The sequence below is a fragment of the Xiphophorus maculatus genome, chromosome 23 (assembly GCF_002775205.1).
Source record: "Xiphophorus maculatus strain JP 163 A chromosome 23, X_maculatus-5.0-male, whole genome shotgun sequence".
In the NCBI taxonomy this organism is placed as follows: domain Eukaryota; kingdom Metazoa; phylum Chordata; class Actinopteri; order Cyprinodontiformes; family Poeciliidae; genus Xiphophorus; species Xiphophorus maculatus.
The window spans coordinates 11,121,726-11,148,500 of record NC_036465.1 but is presented as its reverse complement, the minus strand read 5'-3'; the positions used below and the strand labels follow the sequence as shown (position 1 = coordinate 11,148,500).

Sequence of the window (26,775 nt, the reverse complement as noted above, 5' to 3'; positions counted from 1 at the left end):
TGTTTTAAGTCAGTAACAATATTGATGAAAATGTATTTGTTCAATTGGCAGATTATGACAATATTAAGGAATAGTTTACTTAAAACAAGCTCATATATCCTGCTGAACATTTACTTACAGTCAGTCTTGTTTTTTTTTTTCAAGTATTCTAACATATTTACACTGGAAACTAGACCAAAAATACTTTGTAAGATTTGCAGTGTAGTTGCAAGAAATGAATTTAACAGTTATTAAATTGAATATTGCACTTATCACCTATTAAAACGCAGCGCAGGCGGGCTGCTTTCTTTGTACCTTCACACAGCTTTTCTGTGTCTCGCTGGATCAGACGCATGCAGCTTTGGGTGTTTCTCTTTAATTCTGCGGCATCTCTCTCCTCTCTATGCGGGCCTGCTGTGGTGGAGGAGGGCGGGCCGTGGACACACAATGAGCAAATTCCGGACCGTCAACTCGTTGATGATGCGACATGAACGGGAGCAGATGATTTCTGCTCCACTATAATGTGATTTGCATTGACTGAGTTTAAGCAGCAAGAAGCGGCTGAAACTGAAGACTGAAAACTGAGGCTCGTCGGAATTTTGGGAGATTTCCCCCCCCCCTGCAGCGGTATTTTTTGCGCAGCACTGAGAAAAAAAAGGGGGGTATGACCTCTCGATCAGCTGATCAGACACATCAGTGAGTGAAACTGCGTGTGTTGAGTTAAAGGGGGGCAGCGGTACAAGATGATGTCCTTGATAGATCTGGACGATGATCAGCGGTGGGTGCCTACTCATGTTAATGTCACCGTGCTCCGCGCCAGGGGGCTGCGAACCAAGGGCAAGCACGGCAGCCGCTACCTCTACACCATCATCCAGGTGGGGAAGGAGAAGTACACCACCGGGCTGGTGGAGAAGGCGGAGGTGCCCGTGTGGAACGAGGAGTGCTGCTTCGAGCTGCTCCCCGGGATCCTGGAGGAGGGCGGCCGCAGCGCGTTCCCCCCGGGGAGCGGAGACCTGGTTCTCACCGTCATGCACCGGGTCCTCATCGGGCTGGACGTGTTTCTGGGTCAAACTATCATCCCTCTGGATAAGATATTCCAGGACGGAATGTGTCCCAGAGATGAGTAAGTTCACATTTTCATTTTAGTTAACTATCCTCTCACTTTTAGACAGTGTTTTTAATAGTCGAGGAAGACTCTGGTATTTTTAGTTTGTGATGATCAGTCATGTGCATCAGCTGAGCTAACCGGTTATTCTCAATGAGTTAGTGTAAGAAGGAACCAGAACTGTTCTGCAGACAGGACAGGGATGCAAGATGCAGAAGCAACATCCTCAGAAAGACCTGACCTATGGACTGATGTAGCAGAGGTTCCCATAATGCACCGCAAGTAAACAAGATGAGTTGCACTTTTCACTGTTGCACGAGTCTTCATCGTGACCATTAAGTCAGTCTTCATGCAAAAGTAACATTTCCCGACAATCTTGTACAATTTCAGAGAAAACATGTCTGACAACAGCAGCCATTGTGTCTGTAATTTTCTATTAATAGCATCACATAAAATGTTAATCATTATGCATGTGGCTGCTGAGATTGACACATCTAACTTTCTTCTGATGTTGTTATATAAATAGTTCACGGCTGTGACAGAAAATTTCAGTTAATAGTTGGGAATAGATTTTAAAAGCTGATTATGTGAGAGTCAGATGGCTTTAGAGAACATATTGCATTAAATAGCCCTTAAGACCTGTGATTGAACTGAGCCTCAGCTAAAGATTAGGACATAAAAACAAATATTTCTGTAAATGAACATGAATTTACAGTCATAATAGAAGGCTTTGTAGCCTCCAACATGTTTTCTTACAGAATTTCACTGTCCTCCCCTGTTCAACTTTGATTCCACCACCAACATGTTTTACTCTGGGGATGGTTTGATCTCTCATGACCTGAACACTGCCTTGCCGATTAAACAGTTTAACACATTCTGTTAGACTGCTAATGTAACTTTTTTATTTTTTTTTGCTTTATTTCAAAAAGAGCTTTCCTGCTTCACTCCTCCATTGAAACTATAATTGGGAGGTGTATAACTAACATTTATGTTGTCAACGGTTCCTGGCTGTTTTAGTTTAGGCCGACAGTCATGTATTGATATGTTTACAGCTGTGCCAAAATATTTCTGTTTATGTAGAAAGGATTAAACAGTGCTCTGTGAAATGTCAAAAGCTTGTGATATTGTTTATGAACTAACCCTTCTACATACTCCACAACCTTGTCTCCTACATAACTGCTGTGTTACTTAGTTCTTTGTTAAACTGGTTCTGGTTACATTGGATTTTATTAAAGGGCATCAGGGTAAAGGGGGATGAAAACAAATGTGTGCCACAATTTCCTATTTTTCTTTAAAAAAAATTATTGATACTTTTCTTCTTTGCATCTGTTTACTACCTATAAACACATTGAATAAAAAAATAAAAATATTTCTGGAAAATCGATGACGAACATTACCCAACTGACAGGTTATATAAGAACCTGTGCATACGGTCAGTTTCTTTTTATTGGAGTTCTGCTTTAGATTACTTACTGGCTGTCAAGTCTTGGAAAGATTCAACATTGTTCTTTTATAATGGTTTTTGCAGGGTATTAAATGTGGCTGACTCACCAGTTCAATCAAAACACCATAAGTGGTTGTTTTCCCTCCAAACTCATGTCGTTCACTCATTACCTTTTTGGTTCACAAGTCAAGAGGTACAGTTAGGCAGAAGTAAGCATCCACTTTTCTGGGTCAAGAGACCTTTTTCCTATCATGCAGGTCTTCTGTGATGTCTTCATCGTTTGCATTCAATGAAGAAAAGTAAAGTGTCACACTTAGAACAGGTGATCGGACAACATGAAAATGATCACTTTCAATGGAATGTCAATATAAATAATATCCATTTTTGGTTATTATCAGTCTAAATGATTAACTGTGAATGATAGGGAACTACCCGTGTTTCATACAACAACAGGTGACGCAACTGGCCTTTCTGTTATTTGAAACACTGGAATAGAGTAAAACAGCAACATCTGGCTTTAATTGAGGATCCTGCTCCCTCTATGCTCACTGAATTCCTGCTGTTCGTTCTGTAGCAGTTTCTCAGTGGACCTGAGAGGGAGGAACAGAGAAAGGACTGAATTCATTGGTTGACCCAGTTTATCTGTTAATGCTTTTTTTTCAGCTGACCTTTTTTGTGCACTTCGAGAAATATGAGTTTCCATTTGTAGCTGTGAGGCTTTCAAATAATTTTGCCAAATGTAGAACTAAAGCACACACCGCTGAGCTTTATCTAAAAGTTTTATAACTGGGACACTTTTACTCAGAGAAACTATTATTTTTATTGCACAAGTTCTTTTCTAAGCTCTCAAAGGGGAGTATTATGTAAAATCCAATTGTTTGAGCTTTATATTATAATTTCATTCCCTCATCAAAAACATACCTGGATTATTGTTTTTTATCTTACATCTTGGAGGAATTACTGAGTCTCACATAGCAGCCATTTAGCGGTGCCTAAAAGCTTGCCCATACAAAACCTATTTACCCAAAGCTCCTCCTTGGAGCTGCAGACTCCAGTTGAGCTTCCGCCCCAAAGAGCACCCATTCCCTCACGCATTCCCCACAAAACTCCTCCAGACTAGTGGCAGCAGCAGTTAGAAAACACCTGGTAGAACTGTCATAATTGAGGAGCATTGTTATTATGACCTGCTGAAGGTGGAGGGTTGGAAAGAGTAGAAGCCTTTTAAAGAGACAGAGGTCCATTTAAAAGTGGTCAAATTACAAAATCTCACTTCTTTTAAGTTGTTAGTGATATGTTCAGCTTTTTTGTGACAACTAAAAATCTGAACATAGTTACTTGATTGCACTTGATTACTTACTTACTTACTTGATTGTGAAATGGTGCTATATGCCTGGAAAATACAGAATAATACCCCTTTAAAACAAAGATGCATTGGACTCTTTTTTTTCTGTAGATGGTTCAAGCTGAACTCCAAGGCGGGTAGAAAAGAGAAGGAGCGTGGTGAACTTCAGGTGACGGTCCAGTTCACCCGCAACAACATGACCGCCAGCATGTTCGACCTCACCATGAAAGACAAGCCCCGGTCTGCATTCGGCAAGCTCAAGGATCGCGTCACTGGGAGGAAAAGGGGTGATGTGGAGTCTTCCTCAGCCATTGTGCCGGGCCGCTACGCTGCGTTGTCAGGGTCCCTGGGGCAACCGTTTGGAGAGGAGGGAGGGGTTGGGGTGAAGTCAAAAGAGGTGGAGATAACAGAGGAGAAGAGGAGCAAGATGAAAGACTTCTTCAAGGGAAGACTGCGAAAGTCATCTGACACGAGGTCGTGCTCATCTCTGGCCTCAGAGAGCAGCTTGTCTTCCATGGCCAGTGATAACCTTGGCCCTCCGCCCAGCCTGGATCTGCTGTCAGACCCCCCCAGCTCCCCCATTTACACAAGCAAAGTGAGAATTGATGCACACTATGGAGAAGCAGACCTAGCAAAAAAAGGTAGGTCTGAAATTATTTGCAGAATTATTAAATTAATCAATGTTTTTAGTTAAACTGCAGATGTTTGCCACTTCTCAAAGATAAGTTGGTCTCAAAAGCAACAAAAATGATACAAATTTTACAATAATGTTAAATAAAATACATTTATTTAGATCTTATTTATGTGGTAGCTATATAGCTATGTATAGAGCTACCAAACTCATAGATACAGAAGTTTCTGAAAGTATCTTTATAGTTTGAAAAGTTATTGTGAACCTGATCACATAAATACATTTCTAAACAAATAGACAAATATAAATTGTACTCCTTGTACTGTAGGATAAGGCTTCTGTCTTTGCTTGCTGCTTTGAATGTTGTCTATTCAGGTCCGTTGGTTGCTACAAGGAATTCAACAGTTTACCTGTTTTTGAAAAGTAAATACATTCCTTGGTAATTGCTTTTGGAAACATGTTATTTTGGACTGTTGGTTATGTTTCCATGCTTAAGGCAAAGAAACTAAACTCAACAAAGCTCCACTTCTGTAAAAAAGATACACAACTTTAGTCTGAGTAAGCTTCTGCAATCAACATTAATGTTCATTAATGAATTAGTCTTATAATTTAGCAAAAATTAAGAATCAAGAAGCTTTCTCAGTTTCTGAAACAGAGATATTTGGACATATATTAACAGGCACACAGAAAATGATTCTTTTAAGTTTACGGCCATCTAGGTAATTAAAAAAGTCAGATTATGGTGTATTGTCAATACTATTGGGTCACTTCCCTTTATGAATCTAAGAGACATTTCAATCCTAACCCATAGCTTAGGATGTAATAAGATGTTAGTATTCTATTCACACCTGTATCAGTTTCAAATCTTTATTTAAAGCAAGCGAGGCGTGAATTTATAGGAGCATATAACAATTCTTTCAGAAGAATGTTTGTGAGGGCAGACACTGATGTGGAATTAGAAGGCAAAGTCTGCTCTAATTATTATAAAATGTATTTTATTAGGCTGAGATGCGGACTCTGTGTAGATCAGACAATGCACAGGTGGCATTCTTTCACGGTAGCTCATTGGAATTCAATGAACTCTTCAAAGTGATCCATTCTTTCAGAAATGCCTGTAGGAGCAGTCTGCATGCCTAGGTGCTGGCTACACATGTGGCCGAAACACCACAAATGTTTTTTTAAATAAAGACCTAATACTTTTAGCAATACATGTAGACGACACCTAAAGGTTTGGTAAAGAAACTTTAACATGACCAGGAAAAAGATCCTAAAGTAGAGAAAAGGTCAAATCTGCACAACTTTCCCTGCAAGAGAGAAGCAGACCTGCATGGAAACTCTAAGAGTAAACTTGAATATTCTTTTCCGCTGCTGTTAACATAATCCTTCATATTTTACAATTTAAAAAGTGATTATATCTCTTCTTATTTCTTTCTGATAGTGCTCACCACCCAGCACACCACCAAGATTCTTACGCACAAGCGAGCCTTCAGCGATGAAGCTAGTAAGATCACCACAGCCCTCCCTCGATCAAATGTCGCCGTGGAGTCTCTCAAGGGTCAGACCATGACTCAGTCCAAGTCATCTCTCTGTATAAATGGAAGCCATGTCTACGATTCAGAGCAATTGACTCCAAAAAGCTCTGGAGCACTCCCGTCCAAACTGGTTCTGCTGGAGAAATGTTCACCACTGTCTCGGTCTCTGCAGAATCTCACAAAAAGAGGAGAGGAGAAAAGTTCCTTTACCGAGGGACGGCGCTGGTCCTTTGATAAGCTGAAGAAAGAGGAAAAGGAGGAAGAGAAAGAAGCATTAGCTCAAGAGGCTCAGACAGATTGCCCTGTTCAGGCAGCAATGCCAATTGTATCTTCAGCAGGTTGTTCACCTGAAAAAGGAAGGAAACTGAGAAAGACGTTGTTCTCTGCAGGGAGGAGCGATTCTCTGCCTACTAAGTCAGACCTAAACCAGGCTGGTGCTTCATCGGAGGGAAGGCTCAGAGGCTGGTTTGGCTCCGGAGACTCCCAGAACAAGCCAAGGTGAGTCAGGAATCATCATAGGTTTTCCACAGTTTTGAACATATTTGGTTTCCATTTGGGGCATACTGAATAAAATGGGTGTCAAAATCAAATATTTGTTCTGCTATGTGCTCATTTGAAAACAGAATTACTTGTTTTTGGCCTTTTTAGAATCACATGGTATCATCATCACTATCCGTATTTTCATATTTGGCACTTCAGCATTGCCATTTTTTTCAGTGTGTTTTTCTCTCCAAACTGCATCACGTGCACACACCTGCTCACCCAGCACTCACCAACACTGTACCTGAAAGTGTAGGTGGAGCTTGAATTGCTACTGTATATCACTTATTTCTTTCTTTGCTTGATTATTTTGCAAATGGGCTTTGCTTTTTCTTATTTATGTTTCCACAATTCTGCTTTTATGATCTGATATCTTTAAACTGAACTTAGCTGAGAAGGTTTATCCTAGTTAATGAGCTAGTATTCTGTTTTTGTAAACTGATTTTCCCCAGCTGGTAATCTGGCACATCATTAACCAAGAGGAATATTTTGCCCTATTTTCCTCTACAGGCTGGAAGTTTCTACTATGGTAGAAAGCAGCTCAGATGTACCCCCTTCCCTCTCTCCTTGCTCCCCAGTACCTCCTCCGTGCTCCTCTCCCTCTGCTTCTCCCTCTGGTCATGTTTCACCCGACAATCACAGTCACATCAACCTCTTCACCCCTTCCTCTTCTCCTTCCTCAAACCCTCTCTCCCCTTCCAACCCTTTTCTGCCATGTATGCAGCGCAACCCCTTTTTTGAGGAGCTTGTGGCAGAAGAGTTAGAGAAGTTGCCTTCTGTTGCACCATGCTCCTTATCAGACTCACCCCCCTTTCATTACACCACTCTGCCAGCAGACACAAATCCTGAAGTCAGCAGTAAAAATAGGGTTTCAATAAAACGTGAGCGCCCCCGGCCAGTTGCTAAGCAGATATCACTACCTGCTTTAGTGCCCAAAGGAACCACGCCTGGCTCCCCTATCCACTCCCCTCCTTACTCTATGTCTGAGCATCCAGGAGAATGGGAGAAATCCTTTGATGCCTTTGCCTGTAGTAGACTCAACTCCCCTAAAGGTAGACTTCCTCCAGAAGAGCCCAGAACCAGTCCAACCTTATCTTGTAAACGTAGCTTTTCTCCAGTGGAAAACATTGGCTGTAACTACGTACAAGAACTGCAAAGATGCAATGACGAGCCTCCACCTTTACCTCCAAGGAGACTTATAAGGACTTCGGTGAATGAAATTTTCTCAGATGGCTGGCTGCACAGAGGCCAGGAATTAGCTGTCCATAAAGAAGCCTATCTCCTCTCTCAGACTGGTGTGGCATCTTTGCAGCATGGCAGGGAGGGTGAATCCAAAAAAGAGATCCCTTCTCCCAACACAAGTTCAAGCAGCGGAACATCAGAGTCTGTAGGCGTCCACACCCAACCATATACAAACAACACCTCATTTGGACTTATATCTGAAGAGAACTCCAAAAGGTTCAAATATGAACCTTTGGAAGATGTAGCTGACTGTTGGGGTGGAACATTGTTTGAGCAAGACTTGTACAGACGTGCGTGCAGGGGAAATTATGGACAACAAAGACTAAACAGTCATCATTTATCAATGAGCACTGAGGAAAATGCAGGGGATAAAATCTCATTCAAGAACTCAGGGTCTGAAGGGCTTCTTGATAGTGACCATTTCAGCATACTGTCCAGTGTTCCCCCTGATGTACCAAATATATCATATACTACAGCAGAGGAGACAGAAGAACCTAACCCATGTGAATCCACATGCCTCAACAATAACATATCTTTTTCACTAACACTAGGAGACCTTAACATGAATGTGAGCAATTCAGATTTTGGTTTCATTGACTCAGATGGATCTTCTCAATCTGAAGCAGCCGATCATTTCAAAAGCAATCTAGGAGAAAACGTTCTACCCCAAGATTCACAATTAGACATTTACCAGAAGGAGACCACATCTGGGGACATATTCACATTAAAGGACACCTATATAACCACTTTGAACTCTTCTTTTGAAGTAACTGCATCTTCTAAAAAACTTTGCAAAGTATCACCAGTTTGCCAAGACAACTGCCATGACTGTCTATGCGAACTACCAAATAAGACATTGTGTGGTCCCTGTGTGTCAAAGAGCCAAGGGATTGTTGCTCCATTGCAACAAAATTCTGCATCTAACTCACCAGATGTTGAAGCTGAACATAAAGGTGAACAAATAAGATGTGATGATGACTTTGAAAAGAATAAGAAAGACTGTGATGATAATGGGAACCCAGACGACAACTTGGACAAACTTAAGCAGACCGAGTCATTTTCAGGAGTTGTTAGTGCACGAATCAGACCAAAAGGAGTTTCTAGACAGAACAGCAGTGACAGCCCAAGCAGCCAAAGCAAATATGGAGACAGGGAGTTTGTGCAGTTTCTATCCCTCGTCCAGAATATTTCAGAAGTCAGTGAAGGACCATTGTCTTATCAACCAACTAAATCAGTGCTGTCTTCCTTACAAGTTCTTGAACACCCCAACAAGTCTAAATTGACCTCTGTCAGTGACCAAACACACCAGTTTATGTCTAACACAATATCCCCAATACCTTCATTGGACAAAGAAAAAACGACTCCAATCAGCTTTGAAGATCTTCATGCAAAAGTTGCACCATACTGCAGAACCCCTTCCAATACAAAGATTAGGAAATCTTTGCAAGAACATGAACCCTGTTCTCCCTCCATCCCTTCTACACTCCCCCTGTCAGCTGACACCCTGGTCTGTTGCCCCCCCATACAAGCCTCAAGCACAGGGCCAAATGCTAAAGTCGGCACTTTGCTGGCTATGGCCTCTTCCACCCCCTCGCTGTCTGCCACCTTCACCACTGACCAGCCCCTGACTGATGCACGGCACTCACTTTTACCTGAGGAGACACAGCCTGCTGGCAGCCTGCCCCTTCAGGAGAGCAGGTGAGACTCCTCACACTAGGACATGACCTTTTGTAAGATCTAGACAACAAAACATAAAAATGGGATGTCTTTTTTTGCTTAAATCATTGTTAATATTGTTTTCTGCTGTGATGGTTTATTGATTTTGATCACATTCATGTTAAGGTTTGCGTTCACATCCAATTTGATTGGATGGTAGCAGTTGCATTGCTTCTGTTTTGCTTTACATTTATGTAAATCATCTCATGTTTTGATTATTTCTTTGGCTAAAAAATATTGTGTTGCTTGCTTAAAACATTGCACTGCATTCATTTTGCTTTTTTTGCTGCTACTTATGCTAGCTACTGGCTACTATTGAGAACAAATGAGTGTTTTCCTAAAAGGCTAATTACACCATAGTAGAACCACTGCCGTTGCAGATTCAAGTTTTCTCTACATACAAAAGAAAGAAATGGACACTAATATGTACAAATTAATAAGGATGGTACAATTCAGGGTAAATATTTGGGCTGCTAGATGGAGGATTTAAAAGAATAATATTATATATATAACATGTATAATCCATTATTAGATATGAGAGCTGTTAGCACTGCTGGCTTTAAAAAAACAAATGTTTTTTTTTTTTTCCAGATGAATGTGTTTTGGCATCTGTTGAAAACAGTTTCCTTTTAAAAACTTTTTATATCTTAATGTTTCCTGTGATATTTTAAGCACTTCATTACACTGAAAAATAATAACTTTGAGTCTTTCCATCAATAAAAACATCCACACTGAAAAGAGTAGTTGTCAGTGCAGCCTGATAGTGATTAATTATGTGCTTTCACAAATTGGTAAATCATCTGATGTTTGAGTTTCTTACTAGCTGGCCACTGGCTATTGCTGTTTTTTTATGCACATTTATTTAAAGCAAAGAGATACTAGACAGCTGATTCGTCTCCATAGCTAATTTATTTAAACATTGAGGACTTGATTTCTTCTTCTTATTCTAAGGCTCAGTTCCAACAAGTGAAAATGGAAAGGGCAGTGACTTCACAGTGGGAGCATATTATATACCATCAAGCTAAAACTGGTCAACTTTTTCTGTACGCCTATAAGTTCAAATTCAACATTTAGTTTTGTAAATAATTACTCATTGTTATTGACTAAATGAATGAACTGTATATAATTTCCCCCATTTTTGACTTCAATTCTTTCATAAAGACGAGTGCTTTATTTACTGATGGCCTTTATGCATTCTGCTTTTCTCAATATGCACTTATTAAAACATTCTCTGTTGTTCCTCAAGTTTAAATTACAAAACTAAGTCATTCAGAAACCGCATACTGTCAAAATGTGTTTTGCATTATTGTAAACAGCATGTTAGTGTTGGAATGCTGGTCCCAACTTCTTCCCTTTTCAGGTCTCATCCAGTGAAACCGTTGACATCCAGCCAGCCTGAGAAGAAAGAGGGTCGCTCAGTTCTTGAGAAGCTAAAATCTACCATAAATCCAGGACGATCCACCCATCAGGCCGCACCTGAACCTGAGAAGAGTCCGGTACAGATAAAAAGATACATTTGTTTTTAGTCTTTCATACAACAGTTTTACAGTCTTTCAGATTTTTAAAGAAACAGTTGAGTTCTGATTTCACAGCTTCAGTTTTGTGACCGAAAACATTGACTTATGCCTTAAGCTGAAATTCTGAGGGACTCCACTTCATTTTCTCAGATTTATAACTACCAAATGACACAAAGTGGTCTTGTTTCACCAAATAAAATCTGAACAAGTTTACGACGTGGCCAGACAGCCCCACTCACTTTTTCAGTGTGTCAGTCAAGATACAGAAAGACATTTCTGACATTTTGCTGTTAAGAACTAAATGCACATTTTCACTGAAACAAGAATAAAAGAAGCACCTTTTTGTATCTGTTCAAAACCTTCAAAACATTTAAAGTGCAATACAATAAAACCCGCAGTTCGCCAAGTTAGGTTAATAAAAAGCTGTATGTTTTTTAATATTACATGGATAATGCATAATTAGCAGGTCAAAGCCACTGTTATTATAACCATAAATATTTGATTTTATTTTTAAATAGCTGCTTGGTATTTTTTATATTATAATTTACATAAATAAATGACAAATGTTAATTTTCAGTCATTTATCTAAAGGTGTGTGTTAACGTAAACATAAAGTTGAGACAGAATGCCTTTTAGTTTTCGGTCATTGATTTGAATGGACTTAGGGGACATCTCCAAACTACTCAGAGTAGATAAATAAATAAACAATGAGAATAGTTATTTATAGGACCTTTCAAAAGAGCTTGGATGGAGACACAGATCCTGAGCTCAGACCAAGTAATGCTCAGATAAAGCTGACAGTACATAAAATCAAAGAGTTTCATCTTGGACTCTGCTGACCTTTTTAGATGTTGTGAAATAAGACAATCTAAAGAGACAGAAAAATGTCCCATTTACAGAACAGAGGGGTTTACAGAAGAAAATCTTTGATGGTTTGGATTTTGCTTAGAATAAAATGCAAAAAGTTGGCGAGTAAACATAATTACATAAATCTGCTCTCTCTGCAGGAGGTTGCCGCAGACAGAGTGGCTCAATATCAGAGCCTTACCAACATGGAACTGATCTCCCTGCTACTGCAGCAGGAGATGGACATGGAGAAGCAGCAGGCAGCATCTGACCAGCAGGGGGCGCAGCTGCAGAAGGTTGAGGCAGAGCTGAAGAAAGTGAAAGCGCAGGTTCGAGACCTGGAGGACTACATTGATAATCTGTTACTGCGGATCATGGAGCAGACTCCCACACTGCTTCAAGTACGCTCAAGGCACAAGTGACAACTGAGCCAGTGTTGTTTTGGAGATTAGCAAAGTATGCAAGGATTCTTTCTTTCAGATAGGAGGTATTAATCTGGAGAAACGCTCCATTAATTTGAACTCACAATCATCCAGATGGTCTCCCTGCTAATACTACTGCCTTGTTGATGTAGACATAATATTAACTTTCATGCATGCTGGTTACTTTTTCCCAGTTTGGCACAAACAAAAAACTGAAGACATGCTATAATAAAAGCTTCCATAAAAGCAGACGCAGATGATAATTTCACACAGCTCTCTGTAGTAGAATAACTTAAAGTAGTCAGCTTTTGCCACTTTATCTTAAAAATGGCAGCTTTTGCATGTGCTCAAAATAAATGCAGACTGAAAAAATAAATTTTTCTAGTGCTTTGAAATTAGCTCTTATAGAATTTACAATTAGACTCAATTTGTCTTTGAAATAAAAAGTTTGATTTCTGGCAAAACAATCTAATTTCAGATTATTTCATGCCATAAAGAGTAAGTTAAAGAGTCAATTTAAGCTTATTACTTCTTCTGAAAGAAAAATTAAAACATCAAAAAGGAGGAAAAACTGCTTTGCAAACTCACAAATGTCAAAGCAACATTTAGTACGTCTTAAGACTGTTGAGGACAAAGCCTTAGTTTATGCATTTTTAAGTGTTGAAGACTCTTAAAAATGTCTTGTTCAAGTTTTCCCTGAACTTGTTTTTCCACACTTGAACTGAACCAATGACAATGTTTAAGTTTCTATTGCATTATGTACATACAGAAACAGTAATATTTTACTGTAAACAACTATATAATGGTATTGTAAGTTACTTTACTTTTTTCATGATAATGTATCCAATGCCACTCTGAAGCACCACTGTAGCTAGCTGCAATGCTTTATATGACCGCAAAACTGTAATAAAATAAAGTGCACATGAACAGATGCTTATATAGTTAGTTTTTTGTCCCTGATGAAGTCCCATATGGAGTGTTTCATCATGCACTATAATGACATATTCATTTGTTTTGTGTTTTTTTAATTATGCTTATTCAACACACAACAGCAATTTTTGAAGCAAGAGTTAGGTTACCACCTACCGTTTCTGTCTTTCTACAGCCAGCAGAGCTACCACACAGGCCTCTTTGGCTTTTAACAAATGATGTACCTCTTACTGTGTATTCTTTGGTTACTTTATTTGGTTTCTTGGCATGAATCTAACATTTAAACATAACAAATTCACAACAAGCTTGAAATAAAGAAAAACAGATCCTTAGAGTGATTCTCCCATCACCATGCTTGAGTTTAATAACAAATGTACTCATCCAAACTAAACTTGGTTCTTATAGTCAAGCATTATAGACCATAACATTCCTCTTCAGAGCATCCAACTATAATTTTTAGTCATGCTATAAAGTGTTGGCTTCTTTCTTTCATGTTAAGCTCTCCCTCAGACAACTTGATGCACAACTTGTGGACAGTATCTTTTTTCCAGCATCTTCCAGTTTGAGACTTGTTGCTTCTGAAAATTACAACTGTTTTCCTTTCATCTAATCAACATTTTGGGGCAAACGGTTGTGGTGTTTTGTTTGTTTGTTCTAAATGATGCCAAACAAAATTTTTAAAGTTTTTATTTAAGGTCTCCCCAAATTACTGACCTTAGTACTGCATGAACTATGATTAAAATAAGTCTCTATGTCAGGGGCCAAACCAATTTTACTGAACTTTGCCATCACTGATAAAATGTAGTTAGATGTATTGCCAGAATTATGCCAGAACCTTTCTGATAACTATGGACAGTGTGCAACTAATGGGATGTTTAAATTAAGCTAAATGTATTTAGATATGAGTCCATGTACACTAGAGAAAATTACCTTTTAATTCAAATGTGTCTTACATTCTATTCAGAAAAAGAGTATGATGATCCCACAGGGGTACTGTTTTTTAATAGGTTATGAATAAATGAGCAGTAATATGACATCAACGCTGGTGCAGAGACCACACTGTTTGACGGGGTGTACTTTGCAGCAGACTTGGTCAATTTTGTCCACTAGGGGGCGCCCCTGACTGTTTTAATCAAGGACCTGCTTGATCAGCATTTTTGTTTTGCAACCTGATTATGTAATTGATTGAAAAATAACTTGGACTGCAGAGGTCCTGTGTAGCACTTCCAACACAGGTTACATCATCTAATAGAAGACCTACACAGGCTTTGAAATGGAGCTTCAATGAATTGCATGGTTCTGAAAAAAACAGAGAAAGAATTAAATAATTGCTTTATGTGATAGTCATAAAACTATCATGTAGATGCCGGTGTTGGGCATATGGATTTTTGTTTAATTTAAATGGCATTATATTTAAACATCTGCTCATGCTATACACTGCTTCAACAGAAGGTCATGACTTCTTTGACGTGAAATTTGAGCACCATTTTTTCCATGACGATTTTTAAGATACCACATATTTAATTAGACATTTTTACTACAATTATGCAAATGTTTTATTTTTGTGAGCACCCTTTCTTAATTATTATTTGAATGTACATCACTATGTTCAAATAATAATTAAGAAAGGGTGTTCTCAAAAATAAAAAAATCTGTGTAATTGTAGTAAAAATGTAGACTATTCTACACAGACAGAATAGTCTACACAGGCAATTCTGTCTTAATGCAAACCTTTTTTAATGCATGTTTTGCATTAATCTTTGCATTAAACTTAATGTAAAACTTTAAACTTAATGTAAAAGTTTAACTGATCAGTATAAATCTCAGAAGTTGCTCCTGAAATCTTTAGGAGGATATTTGTGTATTTGTATTTGGGCCATACCCACTCTGTTTTTGGATGATGGTTAGAATGGTTAGATGTTCAGAGTTTGTGATACTATTTTAACATAACATTTTTCACTAATTAGCTCCAATAAACTTCATAGACTTTAACAAAGCAATTAGTTGACTTATTGGTTGCACTGCATCTTATTTAGGGATGTAAAATAAAAGGAAACCAGACACAAAGGCACAACACACTTTTCAGATTTTATTTGTATTAAACCTTTAAGATCATGTTTCGTTTATTTTTCCCATTTCACTACTACAGTTAGGTTGGTTTTTGTAACATGACACCATTCAAGTGGTATTATATTTTTTTCACTCCAACACAATTCAATCAACTTTGCGATTGGGCTGACATTAAACTGAATGAAAATGAAAATCCTGGTGATTCATGTCGCTGAATGGAGTCCAGGTCTAATTATCGCTTCTCCGTGAGACCAAACCTCCTCACGCAGTAATGATGGGACCAACCTGACACCTATATATATGGGCGCAACCGTTTGTTATCTCTCCCAAGATCAATCCGAACAGTTATGCAATGACTTTCAGCTTATCGATTATTTGGGATGTGTAGTCATGCGCATCAACTTTGCCAGTGTTAAGGCAAAGGAAAAAACTACAACTCCCGGCTGGCGTAGGGGCGCGTCGCTTCGCCCGAGTTGCTCACACACACTGACTGTAGTTCGCTCCACTGTAAAAATCCCTTCTAATGATTCAGTTCGTGAATAAATAAAAAGAGTTTGGTGTCATGGCGGAATCTGCAGCGTGTCCCGCTTTCCAGCTCGGGAGACCCCGCTACGATCAGGTAGGAGCTCCGTGTCCTCCGGTAACCACCCGGTTTCTTGACATTTTGCTTTTTTAAGGCTTTCGGTTGAGAAAAAAAGAAACATCCTGTTCCTTCGCCCTCATCGCTTCGCTCTGGATGTTGACTCTTTGCTGCAAAAGTTGCCGCCGACGTGCATCAGTGATTGTATTCATGCAAAAACTCTGAAACTTCTGAATGCGATCAGATTAGTTAGGAGTTTGTTGCACCAAAGCGAAATATTGCTCTATTGTCTTCTACTGCTGTTTAGTCTTATTCTATAAGGTATCACCATTGCAGAGGGTGTGCTTGTGTTTTATTTGAAAACGCACAAATTGGTGATTTTCTCCTCATTTCTGCAAGATTTTCAAAATAAGCCCAGACCAGTTCAAACTGAAGTTCCTGTGTAAACCGAAAGTTTTACACAGTGCATGCTTCAGCATGCACCTGGTGACCTGAAGCTTCATGATAATTTACTGTTATGAAATTATTTTATGTTGGTAATGCGACCTTCACGCCAACTCAGGTTGCTTATTAACCTTAGAAGCGTCAGAGCAATTCGTTTGTAAGCGTCAATCTGTCTCTCTGCTGTCCAGTCATTTCTCCAGTTGCTACCGGCGTTGAGCCCTGGCTTCCGCTCAGCCGTGCTGCCTGGTTGTTTAGGACTATTTTTGGATTGTGCTTCATTTTAATCATTAAATCATCGCTTTATTCCTTGTAACCTGGGTTGTTCAGCGTCTTCCTCACCACCACTCACCGCTCTTCATGACAGCATAATGCAAAATTGAGTAAATGGATATCTAAGGCTATGTTTACATTATATAACTAACTAGTACGTTTATCCACAAAACTTCTGCAATGCCATTTTGGTAAAGATCTTACCTATGTGAAAGTTTAAAGTGGCATTTACAATTGTACTTATTTAAGGCTTAATTGAACAAAACTCAGTGGCCACAATTGATTAATGTGAAAACATCGTTTGTTTCATAACTACAGGCTTATACCTTTACAGGTGAAGATATTACAGTGGCATTCCTCTTGGCTCATTCTTGAGATCAGTTCTTTTTTCTGTTTTTTGGAACTGAACAACATATCAATATTACTGATATACAATTGTAAATTGATATCAATATATAAATTCTTACCATATCATAATTGATAAGGCTTGTGTAGATGCAGCATTTGGTTGCGTATTAGATTTAAGGTTCCATACTTTTACACTGTGATTGCCAGAGTTTTACACTCAATGCTACTCTTATTAAAGATTACATAAATGCAGAGACATATTTGTGCTTAATTTATTCATTGCGCCTGCTGTTTTTTCATATTTCTGCAAAGTTTCGATCAAATATTCAAGCCCAAAACACTGAAGTTTTATTTTGAATGAGTTGCAAACTCATCACTAAGGTTTGCAAAATTGCTGTAATGAGATGCAAAAAGTATCACATAACACAAAAGAAACATAAAGTAACACAAAATAGCTTTAGAATCTCTCTGGTTTCACACACAATAGATTGAAGTCAAAATCAGGCTCAAAGTTAAGCACAAATAGTAAAAATGATTCAGGATGTTTATATCATATTTATAAGAACTGGTCTATGTTCACTTATTTACAGTTAGTTCATTGATCACAAATTTATCTATGGATCACAATAATGTTTTTTCTTTCATGGGTCACTGCTTTTGTGCTTTTTTCTGCTGCATTTCTTTGTTCAAAACCAGTTGAAGAACATCAAGAGAAAACCGCTTTAATCATCCACCTTCAGTTTATAACACCTTGATAAAGTTGCTGTAACACTTCTTGGCTCTCGCATTAAAGCGCAGGAAATCAGGCCAGCTCTTGAATCAGCATAAATCTTGCTTGCTTTTTTGTCTGCGCTTCGAGCCGGATTCCATCTTTGCTAGCCTAGTTGTGTTCTCTCATGGGAGCTGAAGCTCATGCATAATTAAAGCCGGCTCCTCACATGGCTCCGCGCTCTCTCCACCTCTCTTACAAAACAGCGCTGCAGCACATATGGCCTGTCAGAACAGGGGATGTGCAGTGGCAGAAAGGCAGTGATAGAAAACCCAGAGCAGGGAATGATGGTCTATAGTGAAGACTGAAATAATGTTCCAGTCATTTCAATTAGGATATGCTCCTAAGGAGTTAATTATAAAAAGACACTTTGTTTCTGCTGTGTTTTCTGCTCTTCATAACTAATAAATATCTCAGAGGGAATCTGACTGAATCTTGTTGCCTTGTTTTTGTCCAATGAGGTTGCCAAAGAGGCTCCTGGCACAAATTGTTAGTGGGTCTTTTCAAAGAGCTGGCACATAAACTCAGCAATTGGCATGCTGACGCAGACGGAGAAAAACAGAATGCTTGACCACAGCAGTTTAGAGCCTTCCACTGAAGTGTGCTGTTATATTTTGTTCCTTCTTTCCCCAAAGATTAATACTAATAATTATTAGGATGAGTTTCAGTATGTAGCCACTGGGCATCGAGAGTATCTAATTTATGAAGTGTGTGTATCTCATTTCCATGAAGAACACAATGTGATTTTAACAAGACAGCCCAGTTTCAGATTTATTACATTTATTTTTTGATACTGAATAATGTGGAGTTGTTTTTACTTAATCATTAGTGCAATAATTGTCAACAAAAGACAATTTATACTGTAGTGTGTTTACTTGGATGGGGGTGTTTTGAGACAATAGTGTCTTCAGTTCTCCATCACAGATTGTTTTTCAAGTGTTTTGAAAATATTGTTAATCTTCCAGACATTTCACATATTGATTTTAATTAAATAGCTTGAAAGTTGAGTTTTTCATCGAAATAACTTGAATTTCACAACTGTATGATGTTTCCTGTAGGAAATTGCAGAAACATTTGCACAAAACGCTGTGTAATAATTTAACATTTGTGTCATTGTTTTGACTTTTACACTTTTAGTTTAGGCAAATATTTCCAAACATAAAATCTCCTAAAGATATTCATTAATGTTTTCTTTTAAAAGGGACTAAAATTTACCTGTGATATGATGTTTCCTCAGAGTTCATTCCTTGGACGTCTGAGACACTTTGTTGACATCATTGATCCCAGCACCCTGTTTGTCTCAGAGGTAAAGTTTCCTGTTAAAATGCTTGTTTTGCAAGTATCTTGCATGTTTGGCATGTCTTTTGTGTGCAATGTTCTATGTTATTCTCTTTTATTGAAACAATCTGTTGTCTGATTCAAATGACAGATTTGGTCTCCACTAATTTTAAACATATGGGTTCTCTTTTCCATAATTAAATAATAGCACATTTTACTCTTGGATAATAAAGGAAACATATTAAGCTTTAGTCAGCTTAAGGCATATTTAAAAATGTAAACTGTAATTTTAGAGCTTTCTAGTCATTCACCATTCACTAGGTGTTCTCATTGTCAGAAATCAGAAACATTGCTCCTATATTTGACCCATTTTGTTATAAAAACATCATATAGCTGAGATGGATTTCTCAGTTTCATATCCAATGAAATAATTTCTTCCAACATATCCCATAGATGCTCTACCAGAAAAAGTCTGTGGTGATCTTTAGAATACAATCAGCCTGTTGTCATGTAACCAGTCTGGGATGACTTGAGCTTTCTGATGGGATGTCTCATTTTGATGGAAATAGGCATCAAAAAACTTGTACAAGGTGGTCATACGGGGATGAACACGGTGGGCAAGAACACTCATGCTTAGTCTTAGTTTATATTGATCCCAATTGGTACCAAAAGGCCCAAAATATGCCAAGAAAATTTTTCCTTTGCCATTATATGACCAACACTAGCCTGAAAAGTTGATAGAAGACAAGATGAAGATTCCTCATAAAATTCTAAGCCTGAGATCTGGATTTTGCATCTGAAATCAAGACTCATCATAGCAGACACTTTTCCAATCTGTTACTGCACAGTTTTGGTTAAGTTTTCAATATTGTTACCCACACCACTGCTACACATTTTTTTTCTTCTTTTTTACCCCATGCTCTGTAAACCAAAGGTATCAGCACTTCCAGATAAACCAGCCCATCTGGCACAGAAACTTAAAGGTCTTTTTGCATCCCCCTTCTGATGCTTGTATCTTCATCATATTCAGGTTGATTCACTATTCATGCTAACAAACAACTGTACCAGTGTACCTAATCAAGTAATAGGTTAGCATGTCCATCCATCCATTTTCTGTACACCCTTGTCCCTAGGTTAGTGTGTTTCTGACTTATTTTATTTTTTCAGAAAAAGTTAAAAGAATGCATCAAACTCCTTGATGACTACAAACACAACACACTTCCTCCTGGAGTGTCTGCAGATCAGGTGAGCGTTTGCCAGAGTTGATGCAAACTGTGTTTCAAAATATGTTCAGAAGGCTTGGAACAATATAAGTAATGCATTGAATCATTCCCCTTCTCTGAAAGATTCAGAGTTGATGAGTTAAATGAAACACACACGCAAAATTCCTAATCGGTTCCTTCATTTCAAAACTAAAAATTAGGTACATTTCTTTGGAAGACTGCGAGATTTTTTAAAGCATCTTCTTGAATAATTAATTTATAAAGTCGATTGCATCATAAAATATGATGCAACTTACGGTGCAAAATGTGAAACTGGAAGACAAAGATGACATTCCTCATTTAATGACATTCTGGTTTTGCTGTGTAGTTGTGGGAAGCCCAGAAGATTAAACAGGTAATATTATGTTTCTTCATCTTAACCCCACTTTCATCCATTCATCCCTGAGCTGGTGGCAGCATGAGGAAACTCTCATCTTTGTGTCACAGGCCATCATTCACCCTGACACAGGAGAGAAGATCTTCATGCCATTTCGAATGTCAGGTATGTCCTCAGATGAAGATCTTTGTCCAGATTTCCTCAAAGCGAATCATTTTTCCCATCGCTTTTATGCTGAAAATCATATTTCCACTATGCAGGTTATGTGCCATTCGGAACACCAATTGTAAGTCTAACATACAACCCATGCATTTTGAATGTAAACATGTTTGGGGACAAAAAAAAATGAAACTTTGGACTTATTTTGTTCAAAAATAAGCTCTTATTTCCTGGTTTCATTTAGGTCATTGGCCTTCTCCTCCCAAATCAGACTGTGATGTCTACCATTATCTGGCAGGTACTGGAAATAACTAACCACTGTGGTGTTTTAAAGTATCCAAAATCTTTACTGTCATTTATATTTGTGTATAAATATGATTTTTTTTTTTACAATTTGGAGAAGTGGTGAGAGAAAGTGCCATGATCAAAACCAAACTTCTTGTCCTGCATGCAAATCTTTGAGCCAGAAAACTAATATTGAACATCTCTATTGAAACTGAGGAGATTGGCAGAAACAAAAGTTTTAGTCTCCAGATCTCCATAAGTGGTAGAGACATATTTTTAAATACTTGCAACTGTAATTGCATCTAATGTGTTATTTTTTTTACAAAACATTAATGAAAGAGGGCTCAATGTAATTTGATGTTTTCAGATTTTTATTTGTAAAACAGTGAAAACCATGAATATATTTATTTTTTCTGGTCTGCAATAATGCACTGCCTTATTTTGATCCATCATATAAAATCCCAGTAAAATACAATAAAGTTTGCATGAAGAGTTGCAACGGGGAAGAGATAGAAAGTTCTAAAAGTAGAATTACCTTTGCAAGGGTTTGTACAGTAAAATAAACAATTATAACAAAAATACAATTTGATTCAATTTGTGTTCAGATAAGATGTTTAAAATAAAACATATTTCCACCAGGCCACTGTAAAACAATTAAGTTTTTAACTTTTAAATTCAAACAGAACTCATCCACTCAAGGCAAGTATCACAAGATAAGACATTGCAATCCTTGTTGCATTGCTAAAAATTTATATAATCTGCTTGTTAAAATCTGAGTCACAATATTACATCGGTTGCATCATATTTATGCATATTTATAGGAAATACTTAAAGGCAGAAAAGCCATACTTTTTAGCACCATCATATCACAGCATCTATTACCCATTTTAATCATCTGGTCAGCTTTGCCACTCTGAGAGACTAACCTCTTTTCTCGCTCCTTCCTCATAGATTATGGATCATTTGTGTTTTGTATTTTGTGTTTTCTTTCAGTGGCTGAACCAGAGTCACAATGCCTGCGTGAACTATGCCAACCGGAATGCCACAAAGGTAAAAACGACTTCAGATTCCCGTTTTTTGTAGAAATTGAATAAATAAAACTGACAGCGTTCATTTTTTTTGTCTGCAGCCTACTCCTACATCTAAGTTTCTGGAAGGCTATGTCGGAGCTGTGACCAGTGCTGTCTCTATTGCAGTAAGTTAGCTTTCTTCTTCACTGAAGTTGATGTCATTACTTGTAATATTCTGTAATTCTCAGAAATCTTGGTGTATTACTAGTTGCAGTTTTTAAGTTAAAATTAATTAGATTGAGCACACTGACAAAAATACAAGATTTAGTTTAATACAACTGCATCAGTTGCAACATTTTACTTTTTCTAATTTGGATTTTTCTCTTTAAAGGTGGGACTGAATGTGCTGATTCAGAAGGCCAACAATCTGAGCCCTGGCACCAGAATGATCATCCAGAGATTTGTCCCCTTCCCAGCTGTAGGTGGGTTTTCAAAAGACCCTCTGTCATAATGAGACTTTTATTATGTATCCCTCTGCTGGTTAGAGCTGCAAACTCATAGAAGATACTGTACATTCTCTGTATTAACAAATAACTATGAAGGTCATAGTGTACCTAATTTAAAATCCTGCTGTTTATTTTTAGCAACATTTTCTTGAATTCTTGTTGGTGTTTTATGTTTTGTAATGCCTCCTTTGTTTGTTTTATAATGCCTCCTTTGTTCCTTCTTTAGCAAGTGCAAACATCTGTAATGTAGCCCTGATGAGACACAACGAGCTATCTGAAGGTGTCGATGTTCTGGACAACAACGGCATCGTGGTGGGATCCTCCAAAATTGCTGCTCGACATGTAAGCTTCTTTTTTGTGTTGTTTGATTGTGAATTTAATGTTTAATATCATGGTGGCTAACTGGTGACTTCTCATTTCCTGTTTCGCTCGACTCTCTCAGCATCAGATTTAATCACATGTCAACAATCTTTGTTGTTTATTCCCAGGCAATAATGGAGACCGCCTTCACACGTGTGGTTCTTCCTATGCCAATCTTCGTGCTGCCGCCCATCATCATGTCCTACCTCGAAAGGTTTGTGCAGAAACACACAGGTGAAAAATAAGAAGGAAAAAAAAACAATCATTGCATTTGAGAAATCAAATAAAACAACTAGTATATTGTATTTTTGTCAAGGAGGATAATCTTTGCTCATCAAGTCTCTATAACAACCACTTTAATGTATTTACATACCAACAATTTTTGCGGGGAGGTTTTCAAGGAAAAGACTTTTTAAAATTTACTTTAAAGCCGCTGTTCACATTTTCACTATGTCTGCCGATAAATGTGGCAGGCGCTGTATAAATCTGTAGCAGATACTGCTTTAAAAAGAAAAAAAGTAACTCACTGTGCATCCATTTAAAAGTTAAGAACAGACAAAAAATAATTCACCTGCATCAAAGGTCTACTTTTTAAATATTCCATATATAGAATGATTTATGTTTATTTCATGTTCATTTAACATTAATGCAAGATTTTCCTTGTATTTAATATTTTATTGCTCTATTTTTATTCATTAGATTTTAATAATTGAGTAACAGAATACATCAAAGCCAACAGAAAAAATGACTTCAGGAGAAGATAACCGGAGTTTTGAAAAAGTCTGGTGATAAATTTGAAAGAAAAATTGTGGGGTGACATCTGAAGAGGACACCAGGCAAGAATGTCCTCAATAATTTGGATATTTGACTTTGGATATTTGCTGTAATTTATTATTGTCTGACTTTTCACATCACACCTGACATTTTAACAGGGTCTGCAGCTACACTTTTTAGACCCGCTGAATCAAATGGACCTCTTGTAATTTATGAAAAACATTCATCAGCTTTAGTTCAACACCATTTAAAAACTCTGTGAATTGTTTTAATTTTACTTTTATATTTATGTTATGTTATAGATAGGTTATTGTTAGACACTCTTATCAGAAGGTTTGAATCTAGTCCATATAATTGTGCATCTACCGAATGGGAGCCAACATATGTTGTGCCCTGAGGTCGCTACAGTGGGGGGAAATTTAACCAAAGACAGAAATGCAAAAAGAGGCAAAAATAAACTCAGGATTTTTATTTAAAATTTAAATAACAGAAGAAAAGTGCCATCTGGTTAATTATACTCCATCCTTCTGAATTTCCCACCCTCTAATTGTGTGAAACAGCTCCCCCAGATCTGCAAACGATCCTAAAATAACTTCAGGCGTTGCAGTAGTCAGCCTGGATCAATCCACGCTGCAGGCTCATGTTCCCTTTTATCCTTGTCCTGACTCACACAGGCTGCGATTCCTGCAGAGAAACCGCAGACTTCTGCTGCCCATCCACAGCGTTGTGTGCCTGGTTACGTTCGGCCTCTCGCTGCCCGTGGCCATCAGCCTCTTCCCTCAGATGTCTCAGGTACGGCATGTTCAGCTGCTCTCAAGGCCAGATGGCTCATGGAGCAGCTGGGAAGATATTCACATTAAACATACTCCACTTAACTCCCACAGGGCCTGCAGGCTTCTGTTCTCTACTCAGCTCTCTAAAAATGACTTTCAAGGTGAAACCCAGAGGTACACAGCTTAATCAATTCAGTATAATTTTTTTTCTTGTTTTTTTTTTTTTTTTCCTTTGGCAGATTGAGGTATCTTGCCTTGAGCCGGAGATTGCCATGGCAACGGATTGCAAAGTGTTGACCTACAACAAAGGTTTATGATGAAGATGGGACACAAGCTCTAAACTGAGGCTGCTTTATGAATGACTGTAACTGCGACCCTGCTGCAGGGTTTTCGGGGTATCTGACACGTAATTATTATGAGAGTTGTATTTACCCAACATTCCTAGACCTGTTCTCATACAGAAAATGCTGCATTCACTGAGCCATGGTGAATCCTCTGAACAGCCCAGAGATTGTTGCCTTCACTACAGCTGACCAAGAACTCTCAATTTTTACTATAACATCCCTTTTTATCAATAATGTGTTTCTGGTATTTACAGAGTATTGTTTTCTGGAGTTTCTGTAGCACAATCAACCTAAATGGTGATCCATTAAATTTTGATAATGAGATCATTTAAATGCATCTTTCCTGGACTGTTTTTGAGTCAGATATGTATTGTGTTTTTCTCCCATTTCTTCTTATTTTTTTAGCCCCAAGTGTTGAGCTCTGGCAGCTGGTGTTATGTTTGTTTTTCTGTCAGATTTTCGCTGCGAACAGCTGCCTGTGAAGCAACAGAAGGAAAGTCTGTGAATTGGGATGGAAGCAGCAGGATGAAAGAGGTTATTGAGTTTTTGTAGAGCAGAGGGCAGCTGCACAGTGTGGGGATTCTTCCCTGTGCATTAATATTACTGAAGGCACCTCTCAAAATACACTTTATAGACAGCGCCCTGCACATTTATAGGTACCCTAGTAGAAATGTAGAAATGCCTCAGATTAAATCTCTTTTATTGCAGCAGCATACGTTTACACTATGAAATGTTGTACTCTCAATTTTTACTATAACATCCCTTTTTATCAATCAAACCTTTTAATTTGCTAGCTATTCTTTCAGTAATTTATTTTCTCTTTCTTCTTCTTCTTCCCTGCTGTTGATATTTTGAACAACCTGTTTTGGCAAATAGGACAGGAAGACCTCATTGGTGACCCATTTCATGTTCAGTAGTAAAGTCCAACAGGTATTTATTTAAAACAGGATCACAACATTTTAGATCCTCCATCATTGCTACCTGTAGACATGATTTAGAGATTTGTCCTCCAGTGTTTGTTTTTTTTTACTAGTCCTACATGTAGGGTTTGTTGCCAAAAACACAGTTTTATGCTGATTTAATTTCATCTCTTGACCCTCATACTTTGTCATTATTTCTGTGGTGTGAGGGGAAGGTAGAGAAATTAAAACATTTCTTTTTCAGAGGCATACTTGGAGCAAAGGGACAGAAAAATGTACAAAGAAATTTAGTTTATGTTATTTGTAACTGTACAGAAATATATCAGTTCAGTTATTTCTAATTAGTTAAAAATACAAAAAAGAATCATAAAATAATTCTTAACTTAAAATGTTTTACTGTCACAAACATATAAAATCAAATTTTGTGTTTGGCTTGTTTGTCCAAAGCACAGAATTCCAATTAATTGATCTTTACTAATTGTGGAAATGTTGAAATTAAATATTTTGTTTATCTAAACTATTTGTGCTAATAAAGGTGAATGGTACCATGACTTCTTTTATTCAGTCACCAGTCTGTTCTTTTGTAACATAAGCTAAAGTTGTGATAGAAAACATTAGTTTCTGAAGGGTACAAATTGAAATGAGTCAGACTTTGTGTTGTACATCTATATGTTGGAGCAGTTTGTCAAAATCTAAACTGGTCACATATTACTAGACCAGGTTGGATTTGTTTTAGCCGGCACATTGGTCCCTGTTTGCTGGGGTTTAATGAACATCTGCTGCAGATATTTACTGATTTATAGACCGACAAATATTAACAGAGCACCTTTTTTTAACCCACGTAATGTGAATTAGCATTCACAACTTCTGATATTGTATGAAGTTTTTGTCTTAATATTTTTACACTACTGACTGTTATTCAACTTTAACTGCAGTTACATTAGATTTCTTTTCTGTACATTATTTTAAATATATGTGTAACATATATAAGATGAGATGTATTGTTTATAAATTCATTCTTATTAAACGTTTGCTTGTCA

General features: G+C 37.8%; 2 protein-coding genes across 5 annotated transcripts; both read left to right on the top strand.

Annotated features, from left to right (window-relative positions):
• Positions 1-333: 333 nt before the first annotated feature.
• On the top strand, positions 334-13,248 carry rab11fip5 (RAB11 family interacting protein 5). Of its 2 annotated transcripts, XM_023329034.1 has the most exons (6): positions 334-1,102; positions 3,982-4,511; positions 5,940-6,531; positions 7,084-9,513; positions 10,892-11,027; positions 12,056-13,248. In XM_023329034.1, exons 1-6 carry the CDS (start codon positions 723-725, stop codon positions 12,314-12,316), a joined length of 4,329 nt encoding a protein of 1,442 aa, XP_023184802.1. In that variant the 5' UTR covers positions 334-722; the 3' UTR covers positions 12,317-13,248. The 2 variants fall into 2 exon arrangements, with proteins under 2 accessions (XP_023184802.1, XP_023184803.1); XM_023329035.1 differs by lacking the exon at positions 7,084-9,513 and having other exon boundaries at positions 338-1,102.
• Positions 13,249-15,735: 2,487 nt separating this feature from the next.
• LOC102231064 (sideroflexin-5) lies at positions 15,736-26,767 on the top strand. Of its 3 annotated transcripts, none has more exons than XM_023329137.1 (14): positions 15,749-15,935; positions 18,965-19,033; positions 20,173-20,250; positions 20,596-20,622; positions 20,715-20,769; positions 20,865-20,890; positions 21,008-21,061; positions 22,042-22,098; positions 22,178-22,243; positions 22,450-22,540; positions 22,791-22,906; positions 23,053-23,138; positions 24,373-24,490; positions 24,583-24,704. In XM_023329137.1, exons 1-14 carry the CDS (start codon positions 15,879-15,881, stop codon positions 24,616-24,618), a joined length of 936 nt encoding a protein of 311 aa, XP_023184905.1. In that variant the 5' UTR covers positions 15,749-15,878; the 3' UTR covers positions 24,619-24,704. The 3 variants fall into 3 exon arrangements, with proteins under 3 accessions (XP_023184904.1, XP_023184905.1, XP_005802127.1); XM_005802070.3 differs by lacking the exon at positions 24,583-24,704 and adding an exon at positions 24,711-26,767 and having other exon boundaries at positions 15,750-15,935; XM_023329136.1 differs by having other exon boundaries at positions 15,736-15,935; positions 24,373-24,704.
• The last annotated feature ends 8 nt before the right edge of the window (positions 26,768-26,775 follow it).